The sequence below is a fragment of the Opisthorchis viverrini genome, assembly GCF_000715545.1.
Source record: "Opisthorchis viverrini unplaced genomic scaffold opera_v5_31, whole genome shotgun sequence".
Classification (NCBI taxonomy): domain Eukaryota; kingdom Metazoa; phylum Platyhelminthes; class Trematoda; order Opisthorchiida; family Opisthorchiidae; genus Opisthorchis; species Opisthorchis viverrini.
Genome location: NW_008751688.1, coordinates 253728 through 265388, shown reverse-complemented (window position 1 = coordinate 265388; position 11661 = coordinate 253728). Strand labels below are relative to the sequence as shown.

Below are 11661 nucleotides of genomic sequence, written 5' to 3'. Positions count from 1 at the left end.
ACTGTCATCACTTCAAGTGACGTGTCGCATAAGTGACAGGAAGATAAGGTCCCTTGTCTTTGTGCATGATGAAGCAACATGTAAACGAATGAGTCAATTTATCAGGACCGTATTGGGCCATATGAAGAAAGAAAAAAGACTGGTAATTTTGTTCCACAATATTAATAAAACCACCAAGAAAACATCCCGAAACTTTAAGCCACCTCCGCTCCCTGAGAATGTCCAGAAACAGGTTCACTAACTTTCCCCATCCTAGTGAATGCTCTCAAATGCAAATGATAAGGGAAAAAAGAAAGAAAAATGAAGAAAAAAGAAAAAAACGAAAAGAAAAACTTCATCAGTCTCTTTGGATGGGAACCCCGAGAAGAGACATATCACATCTTTTAGAGAGGAGAATGTTGGTAGCACAGATAGTGTAGATGGTCGTTGGCTTGTTCGCTGAGCTCGACTATTTGATTGCAAACGTTTCATCACCAATCGAGGTGACACCAACAGTGCATTATTGGGGAGCGCAGTGGTGGGTTAGTGGTTGCAATCAAATCGCCCCGCTCAGCGAACAAGCCAATGACCACATTGATAGACATGGCCCAGTTGAGCATTCAATGATGCGGACGCATCTAAGCTGTCACCTTCATTGTACAGCTCCCTTTCTCGAGCTCCCCAGAGAAGAAGTTCACTGCCAATCCGGTTCACTTGTAAACGATATCAGCCACTGCCTTCAATGCGCAGATGTCCACACCTACTTCCTACACAATACATGAGGTTAAAGTATTTAGTATCCCGAGATAATTATTCATTTAAGATGGACACTCGCGTATGCCTGAAAGAACTTTGCCTATGATGTGGGACATATCAGCACGTAGACCTTCTCGCCAGTACAGGGTCCATAGTCCCAGAGACTGAACTACTTACGGGAGGATGGTTCCCTCCTCGGAGCAACAGTCAGCACAAAAAATCTGCTCCAGCTTGTGAAGCTGGCTGAAGAAAACTCAGCTACCAAAATCACAACTTGGAGAATGACACTTCGCTCTGAGTTCGTGTTCCAGCATAGGTAGAAAATTAACCAAATCATTAGTTGTACAACTGTGTATTCAAAATTAGATAACGTCCGCTGACTTCTGTGAACGAACAAGAAACGCCTAAAAGCGATGCTGGTAGCAAGTGTATCTGGAAAGCCATACACTGGATGCGTTTGAAGATATCATTGTTTTAGTAGAAATCCAGAGATACGCGAGTGAACCGAGCAATCACTGAAGCCGTCCGATCAGATGTTGTATCAAAATACACTTGTTTTCTGGTCCACAGGTCAAATCACCTAACACCAAAACCCCTCAAGTTCTTACTGATTTTTCTAGTTGGGTCATCTTCACTTAGGAATGAATATGTTTTGAGCAAGAATACTATCGTCTGGGATGAGTAGTCAGCATGATAGGGCATTCAAAGGTTCAATCAATCGACCGCATTAGTTGTTTATATAATAAGGATAGTTCCTGTGGACGATTGCGCGAATCTAGGAAGACTAAGATGCGGTTAACTTGAAGCATACCTTCATGTGTGGCGAGGTTTAGATACCCCCAAACCAGAACCAACTGGAGTATACAGTAAGCGACGATCTGTGTACTTACATTACTCAAACAGCTATTTGGTGGCACAACGATGCCTACACAACCCGAGCGCTCTGCTCCTCCAAGTTCGAGTGGAAACATTTTTGGTTATGTGCTATGTGCCGGACTCACCAGCTGTCCTTCGACCAGGCTTCTGAGTCAGACTTTGGTTGAGAGCCTTAATGGCTCTAGTGCGGAGGTTTGGGTGCCATAACGGTATACTAGCTTGCCATGACAACCACTAAAACTTTGGTTGTAGCTTCTTCTGAGAGCAGAAAATCGGCTATACTGCTCTGACTCCTCTCCACAAGCACATGTATTTTACCGGAACAAAAGTTTCACTTTCCGAGAAGGTTCGCTCTCAATTACGGAAACGCGTCATAACTGTGCGACTTGTAAATACAACTCAGTTCAAAAATGAAAAAAAAACATGGGATATGAATCATCGGATCACTGTCTTGATGGGCTAAAGCTGCGTCCACACGACTCACTGTCTTGATGGGCTAAAGCTGCGTCCACACGACAAACCTGTTAATCGGAACCAACGCCAAGATGCTGAGATCTGGTTTAACGGGTGGCTTCTTCCAGCTCGTTTTATCAGAATTGCTTGAACAAATTGCGTGATAAACTGCCCCCCTGTAACATCTACCATAAAGTAAAGCTAAATTTTCCAACGCCATCGTGATTTGAGTAACTTAAGTGAACAAGAAAATCGAATAGGTCTCAAGCAAAGTTGCGGGAAAAAATAGCTGCCATCAATAAGAGCTTAGAACTGCATATTGGACAAACCATTTTGAATAGCTAGAACCAAATTCACCCAGAGAGGCAAGTAAATAACTTTGCATCATTAAAGATTATAACAACCTCAGTGTCGTATTTGTCTAGACATGAAACCCTTATTCCTGTAAAATGGTTTGCGCCAACCAATCAATAGACAACATAAATACCTTGAGCAGTTTAGATCCATATCATATTATGAATGTTACAGAACAAACCACAAATATTCGTGATAAAAATGGCACGAATTGGTAAACACGCAAACTTCGGACTGGGAGAGGGAATGTAAGAAACATCTTTTCTAAGGGATGATACTTGTCCTTTGTGTAATCCAATGGCTTTTAGACAGAAAAACGAGATGCACCGACCACGATAACTGACATTTTATTGCCACACACTCAAAAAATTAAGAGGTCATAGTGTGAAATGATCCATTCAGCACCAAATGACACACAAGGGTACCACAGTTTGGAAGGAGATGAAATAATAAAATATGAAAGACAAATAGTGGCATCAGACAGTGTGACCAATCCAATTCACCTTTCGGCGTGCAAAGGGAAAGGCGAAGTGTCGAAATAAAAACCAGCGGACACAATCGATTCGCCAGGCACGTGGGACCGCGTGGATTTGTTTGTGCCCCACACCCAGATCCAGTACAGCGCGGCTAAGACAAACCAAACGGCACCAAATCCAATTTGAACGGCCGCAATCCACAACAAAAATGTGACGATGAATTGGAATTTACAGGAGAAGAGTACTTGGCGAATGGCAGATGTCGGCTGTATGTATAGAAGTGAAGTGAGGACAATGTGTCATGGCAAACAGATGATAAGGTGACGTTGGGAACTGGATTACGTAGTGGGAGTAACGTAAAAATAGGACGACAGAGGGCCACTATAGATTCTGTCTACTGAAATTCATATGCAATAAGTTAGCTGACAACCTGCGGGGGAATATGCGTTGTTCAGTTCGACTAGGGTAACCTCCACAAGACTCGTTGACGGATTACAAGGGGATAAAAATACTCTTCGTAGTGTACAGAAAAGGGACTCGCATAGCCAGATTTGCCTTTGATACACAAAAACAGGCTATCCAGTTGATTGCTAACACGAAGAGATTTTAAAACCGTGCAGTTTTCGTCTGCGCTTCAAGCCATCGATGGTGGTGAGAACGGAATATGTGACTTGCGAGGTTTAACCATCCTGGTAAGAAAATCTATGATTGTGAGAGCATCCAGGGATCAAGTCTCACAGGCTCATATAAATACAGCGGGAACAGGTCATGCATAGTACAGGCTTCGTACGAGGGATATGTTGCCCTCGCACTTGTTTCTGTTTATAGAGAAAACACAGTCTCGTCAGTTTTGATATAATTCCGTAATATTTGTCATCTCCCAAATCTTTTCTTACCCATCATATTACCAATAACCTTATCGAAAAGTCTTGTTTTCATTCTGTAAACTTCTGCATCATTTTACATTTACACAGTTTCAAATCATTTATGGTTGTGAGGTCTTCCACGCTAGAGATGAGGCGCTCTAATCCGAACTTGCTTTTCTCGAGAACTCATTGCATTCCTCTTCGAGGACGGAAGACAGGTTCATCTCTTCATGCCCCTTGTCACATCATTTGACAGGATGATGACCAACTCTTTATTTTTCTCATTTATTTAGAGGCTTTGGGTCACGATTCAACTTTAAAGTTGAAACGCACGCTTTAACTGCCCATATCACGATCAGATTCTACGACGACAACATAGTGACGGGTCGAATGAAAGAGTATTATCACTGACCAGTTGGAGGTTTAGATAAAAGACAACATTCAAGCCCAAATATACTCGACCGAAATTCCTGCATCAGATTAAAACCATTCATTTGAATATGGTATGTAGGTTCTGAGGTAAGCACCCATTTTAGTGAGATGTATCAGTGGTTTGTACTTTTCGGGTACCAAAGTAGTTCAAGCCTTGTATCACATGTTCGCTATAAAGGGCATTATGCAGATTCAGTTAGCAGCGAACTTCTCTCTGGAAATACTTCCAAAGGTAAGATGGAGTTTGATAATAGCCCTGAATAATGCAAATAGAAATAATAAAACCGGCTGATGAGAGATTTCTGAATAACAAACCAGTTTTGTGCTGTGAAGTTACTTCGCTAGGAAAAGAATATTGTGATCACCTACTGGGGAAGTATGTATTCTCGGAATGAGGTTTCACGAGTTGATTCTTTCCCGAGTTCCATTAGTAGCCCCTACAATCTCGCAGAACACCATTAGATTTGATAAAACTCGTTTACGACTGTGTTATCAAAGCAAACAAGAGCTACAACACCAAAACATCATGCTTTGTGATAGATTTATCGAAATTGAAGTCGAACGGTTAGTTGCACGAACCCAGCAAACGACTTGGAATTCTTTCCACCTATATACCGATAGCCGAAAATAGCTCATCCCTCGTAGTTCCCTCGGGTGACACAGAAGTTACGCAACAGGCCAAAGCGTTGACTCTACTTTGAAGGAAACGTACCTTATTTGGCTCATGAGTGGATTCACCTTGTGTGATTGATTCATTCACCTGGAGCAAATCAACATTGCAGATACCCTTATGTTGTTCAACAAGGTTAATATCGGCGTTTTGTGTTTTGTTCATGCGGTATGCTTCAAGCTCATTTTTGATTTTCCTATACGACGACATATCCGCCTCAGTGGACAGCCTAATGCGAAAAATTAGAAAATAAAATGAATCGAAGAATAAAAAGAGACAGAACAATATCGGTGTCATGCTAGACTGTCGGATTTGAAAACTTATGACAGGGGAGACAAGGTTTATATCTGTTCTAGCGCTTCACTGGAGCCGCTCTAAAAACCAACGGAGGTATTCCATTTCTGAGTATTCGTTTTACTATGCGGAACAACGGGACTGTCACAGGTTTAGGAAGACAAGAATCGCCATCCCGAAAGCGCCAGTTTAGATGCCTGATAAAAGAGGAGACTGCCACAGATTGGACCTGTGGCAAAGCAACAGGAAGCCAATTTGCCAAAAGTGCTCATTGTGGTGCGTTCTGCATCTGCGTACTATGAAACGTGACTGGAAATTGCCATTTCAAGCAGTGTGAAAGCTGAAGAATTTGGAATATAGTTAAAACTCACGTAAAGCTTCAGACGAGCTGAAGAACAATGGATGGAGAAAACGCAAAGCCCTTTCGAGCAGATGAACTTTGTTTGACAATTCTGGCAAAACTGGTTTTCAGCGGCCGCACCAAGATACAATTCTGATGTGGTAGTGGAAAATCCAAACTTTCGAGGTTATGTGTTTCAGTAATCGAGTGGACGCATTAGGTCGGGAGGGTCGTAATCCGTATGTGAATTTGTAACGGAGTGGATGGAATGTGGTTCATGAGCTCTCACAATCCTTCGAAAAAACAGTCTTCCAAGTGCATTCACCCAGTCGTCCTCATAATTGGAAAGAAGCAGTTTCGTGGGAGAAATATGTTTTTTTTAGCAGTATGAATCGCAGGCGAGAGAAATGTGTTTCACCAAGCGGCCTCATGCAGATTGCCAGTGTCCCTTGCGCGACGACGGAAGGCACTTACCACTCTGTCAGCGTCTTAATAGTACGCAGTGGGGGATGCATTGCTCAAGGCACGCTATCCCACCATATAGTGCGTACCCTCCGAGTTTTTGTGGCGAGATGCCTATTTCGGAGTCATCTGCCCCTTCGGATCGGAGAATAGTTCTTTCTAGAGTAGGCAGGTTGCGATTACCATTCCATGGGACGCATTCAATGAGTAGTATCAACGAAGCGTGAGTCACCGGAAATTTGAGACGCAACAATAGTTCCGTCAGCGACAGTCGGTAACAATAGTTCCGTGGAGTCACAAGTGAATTGCTAACTCACACACGCATAGAGCAGGCCAGGATAAAATGGAAGCGGTGATGCTTGCTACTTACTGCCAGGTCAGATGTCTTTCCGACCCGTAGGCATCACCACCGATCTCTTCTATTCACGTTTAGGACTTCTTAGAACCTTATGTGCACAAACCGGAAAAATGTCCACTAGCCTTACGACTTTTTCCGATTCGTAACGTTGATTAGGATCACAACACTGAAATGGTCGTCCGTCGGAAAAGTGGAGAAAATTGAAAATGGATGAAAATAGATGATGATGATGATTCAGTTCATTGGGCTCGTCCTTAAATAGGAAGCCATGGACCACAGATGGGGTCCATAGTCGAGGGCACTAAAAGGGAAAACAGGACTAGACATTGCAAGTTGGTTTCGGTAGGCTGGTGGTTACCGCTGGATGGTAAACCACGACCATAATAACAACAATGGTACCAAGCAACAGCTCAATGATAGACATTTGAGACCGGACTCATTTGACTCGGCGGTAGGTCATGCAAGTTGACAAGTGTGAGTGCGTACTTCTGTAGCCGGAAGCGTTAGGGGACACTTCTGGAGAGCAATCAATTAGCCATACGTCCAAAAATATTAATGAAGCAAGGACAGTCTCGGATAAAAGCTTGTTCAAGAAAGGGACGACTAGATTAGGAAAGTTTCTAAACAGTCCGGTAATGTGTCTGTCGGGAAAGCATAAGATTGTGACCACGAAGCGTGTTGTGAGATAGGGTGGAGCGAAGCAAGTTCGAGTTAAAAATGAGACAGAGGTGAGGTCTGCGGTGCCTAAGAGGAAACGGGGTTCCAACGCTCCAGTCGAGACAACAGTCTACAAGGGGGGAACCGTTCTTGCGATGAACGTTTCCAAACATGTTCTTAAGTGCGTTAGCTACCGGAGCAATGCAATATTAGATTACACCAGTGAGGGACGGATAAAGGTGGGATAAAGTATAGCGAAATTGTGCGCTTCTAAATTGAGTACGGTGCACTCAGAGAGAAACTGTAGTATTACCACTGAAGGAGAAAACAACGGTGGTAAATACTCCCAGAACCTAGTCATACCTGACGTTTGGAAGATTCGTGAGAGCATGTTCAAGGTATGAGAGTAAGGTAAAAAGTAGGTTGGGATGGGTTCCAAATAGATATAAGTGGACTTCCTTTAGGATTGACGGGAATAATGTCGGACGCATCTTATCGGGTACAAATGTGGGTGGCAGATGGATCACTGGTATACAGGAGGACCCTACGTTGGAAAAGGGCACAGAGAGAATCGATGAGTGTAAGGAATAGTGTCGGGCCAAAGCTGATTCACGAGCCTTGAGGTGCACTCCCAATACGTACTAGGAGTAATCGACTGAGAACGAAAGCTGGCAACTGGTAAGATAAATGGCCTTGAATATCTAGCGCTTCCTAGCAACGGATGATCAGTGTATGAGACGTTTTGCCGGACGCATAGAAAAAGTTTCAAAAAATGCTGTCAGTTGGGATATGGCAGGCCGCAGGGAAACAAGTTGAATTATTGGTGCAAGGACGTAGTATAAGAAAGTCATGCCGAATCGAACAAGTGTCTGTTGGAGGGGAGATGTTGGGAAGGGAAGTCCATTCGTCTATCGTAGGGATCATTTCGTTCCCAAAACCACACAAGGACATGGTGGGCATTACCCCATCATAAAGGATTTTCATGTGACACGAGGAGAACATGGACCCGCAATCTTTGCTCAGTCATCGTCATCAGCAGCAGCAGCTTGCCGTACAGTGGTTTTAGCTGCCACCGATGGTTTGGGGAGATGGAGCAGATAGCTGCATATTGGAGGCGGTAGACGATACAACTGATACAATACATGGTTGTAAGTGAGCCTTTAGCTGGGAGAATGAGGGGAGTTATGAATTGAAGGCAGTCGGCACTTAGTAGTACCAAATTGGTGCACGAGCTGCTTCACGGTCACCAGCAACCATGAAACTCTGCAGCCCTTCAGGTCACACCTGGAGCTAGAGAAATGTACCCGAACAAACGCCACGTCCGGTGAAGTGGACGGATGAGATAGGTCCAAAATTCAGTTCCTCACACTACACTGCTGCCTTGCAGTCTACACCTGGTTGTGCAGAGACTAGAGGTAGGGGTAGGGTAAGTAGAAGTAGGCCAACAAATTCAAGGTGAGCTTTGGACGTCAAAGATTCGGAGAGGAGTTGTCTGAAAAGATGCAAACATAACCTAGGCGACCAGTAAGGAACCCAAAGCGCTGAAATTTGTATCCTGGGGGATCTACGACGTTATCACTAATTTTTGAAGTCAAGTTTCTATAGGGAGGGTGAGGTGCGGAGTAAGTTGGGATATATAATCTGCAAACCTATTGGATATACTGGCACCTTTGGTGTAGATACATCACTACCTAAATTAGAGGATGTCAGTGTTGTGAGGATTAGTGCGCAAGTGGGAGTTAAAAACAGCATTCAGTTCGGGAAATGTGGGACAGAAGAGTGCGTTGTTGGGGGCACCGGAGGTCGAGTAGCGTGGATAAGAGTAGGAGGAAAAGAGATCTGAGTCGTTAGGTTTGGAGATGGGTTACGATCATCATCATCATCATCATGAGCTGTAAACCATGCACATGTATTGTGGCTATAGCTGTCGCAGTTTTTTCACCGGTGATCAGGGAATATAGGGCTGGATAGCCACTTCCTCAATCACTCAGTCAGTCGTTTGGCACAAAGCCTAACAGACTTATCCTATGGAATGGGACTGGCTAATCCATTGAGGGGAATATAGCGACCTGACAGTATTCCAACCCTCGTGCCTCCTTCGTGTGGCATGGCAGCTAGGCAGCGAAAGGGTGCTACAGCTGAACGACTTCGTCAGCCAATCGACGGGAGTAACCTTCCCTCTACTTGGAAGGAAGCGAACACGCAAATCTATGAAACTGGTGACCGACTATCGCCCGGTAGCTACAGGCCTATTAGCCTCACTAGCGTACCGTGCAAGGTGATCGAACGCTTTCTGAAGCGGGCTATCCTAAAGCATCTTACTACCAACAAATTGATATCCCCAATTCAACCCGGATTCCTCCCAAGCCGTTCTTGCGTGACGAACATGCTTGTATTTATGAACAGCTTAACCCGAGCTAAGGACGACGGACTAATATCGGATGCCATAGTTTCCGAGTCCCCAAAACCATTCGATCGAGTCTCACACGTACCGCTGCTACGAAAACCCGAGTCTTACGGGATTCAAGAAAAATTCTATACTGGACTGAGGCGTTCCCTTCAGACAGAACATTCCAAGTGGAAGTGGGCTCAATCTACCCTTCTCCGGCGCCGGTCTCCATTGGAATTCCTCAAAGCTCTGCTTTGGGAACACTTCTGTTTCTGATCTACGTCAACGGCCTCCCAGACGTTCTTTGAAGTTCATGTCTACTTTTTACAGACGACCTGAAATCACGCAGTTCAAATGCCAGTGCTCTCCAAATGGATGTGGATACTGGAAGGCAGTGGTTGTTGGGCTGGCACCTCCCCCTGAATGACGAAAAATGCGTCCATATGTGATTCGAAGGAAACTCAGCGAGCGTCTTTGTCGTGCGTGGTAAGAATGGACGAGAAGACATCATGAGAATAGATGCCAAAAGGATTTGGGTATCTGGTTCACATTAAACATATCCTTCTCAGTGTACTAGGAGAAATCGGCTCAAAAGAAATTCGACGTTTCATGCATGATTTGTCAAAACTTCCCCCGTATCACTCGTATGGACCTCCAGATACTCTACGGATCCTGCGTAAGACCGCTTATTGAATATGGCAACCGAGTCGTCTGTCAGCTGTAAGAACGGCGTACTTGTCGTACAGTTGTTGTAGCTACCACTGTTTCGTTCACCTATGGTTTGGGGAGGTGGGGTAAGTAGCTGCGCATTGGAGGCGGAAGCTGATGAATTGTGGGGGGTTGAGAAAGGAGCTATGCATTGAAGACAATAGCTCGGATGCACGAGCGCCATTGTGGGTATCACTGGGCCGCGTCTGACAATCAACCATTGGTGTAACCCCTCTCGAGGTACCCATCCAGGGAGACGCCAATGACCAGCGCAGCTGAGTTTGCTGTAATGGCTTTTATACTTCGCTGCCAAGTCATTGTTCGACCGCATCTGGCTCGTTTACACCTTTCACGTGGTTGTGCGAAAAAAAACCCTTCGAGGAAGTCGGCCGACTGGCATACGCAGCCAAACCAGTGCAACTGATGCATCGTCGAATATTCGACGAACCTCAGCATTGCTGATCCTGTATTCCGCCAGACTCGGGCAATGCTCTGAAGACATTGAGGGTCAAACACTGAAAGTCTTTTGACGTCCTCAGCGCGCAACGGCCGGGTTTCTGATTCGTATAGTAGCTACTAGTATGGAGCGCGCCACAGCATTGTAAACTCTACTCTTGACGGAAAAGCTGACGTCACGCCTACGCCACAGGTGACGCAGGGGCTGATGCTATTACCACAACCCGTCCCATACAAATTGGACCTGCACAATAAATACCTTATTTACGACTGTATAGTTACACAGTCGCTGGGTACCGCTTTAGGTATCACTTATTTGTGTCAACAACACTCGCATCACATGCAATTATAAACCGTGTTGCCGGGGTTTACATTTAAAAAAACGTACGTTACACCTTAAGCAAAGACGGAGTGCAACTGGAGAAAACACTGGAAAACGCAGTGCACATAAACCAAAGTAAGGTTATATGTGTAATTAAAATCCTACCAAGTCCATCCTGAACTCCTCATAGGCCACAAAAATGAAAATCCGAAAAGTTGTGGTAATATTGATATTCGATACAGCTACCCAGGCAAACAAATTTGTCTACTACCTCAATCGGTTCATGCGGAAGCATGAGGCTAGGTTCGAGCCCACGCAGTTTTTCAGTAGCGCTTTACACTTTGCAGATGTGAAGCCCATGTGTCTGGAGGCGAGCCGTCCCTAATAAACGGGTATCATTCGGATGGGTGTCACTTGCAGGAAACCAAGTTTCCGGGTCGGTTTTGTTCTTGTCGGTCAGTGGCTGTCGTTCACCTGAAAGGCACAAGTGAAAAAAGGGTGTAGCACTGCTCTTTAATTTCTCAGCGCGGGGCAGTATGCTCGCCAGCGCGAGGATTCGCATAAATAAATGTCTAATAGTGCTTTAAATTGGGTTCGAGAAGGAGCGTGTACAACCGTCGGAGGAAGGTCATTCCACGCAGCTACTACCCGAAATGAAAAAAAGTTTTGTCTAACGGATGTGTGTGCCCTGAGCTTGAAGATTTTCTTACTATGTCCCCGCCGGGTGTTTGCTGGGTCAACGGTAAAAAACCTGTTTGCCAAGCTTTGTTCAAACAGGGCGTAGGTAAGAATTAGGTCCCCTCGGAGGCGACG

At 44.8% G+C, this 11661-nt stretch overlaps 1 protein-coding gene across 1 annotated transcript; it reads right to left on the bottom strand.

Annotated features, from left to right (window-relative positions):
* Positions 1-2580: 2580 nt before the first annotated feature.
* On the bottom strand, positions 2581-6495 carry T265_02554 (hypothetical protein; the record flags this gene model as incomplete). The annotated part of the gene is made up of 3 exons (XM_009166833.1): positions 2581-3160; positions 4905-5165; positions 5528-6495. 2 exons carry the CDS (start codon positions 5157-5159, stop codon positions 2918-2920), a joined length of 498 nt encoding a protein of 165 aa, XP_009165097.1.
* Positions 6496-11661: the final 5166 nt, after the last annotated feature.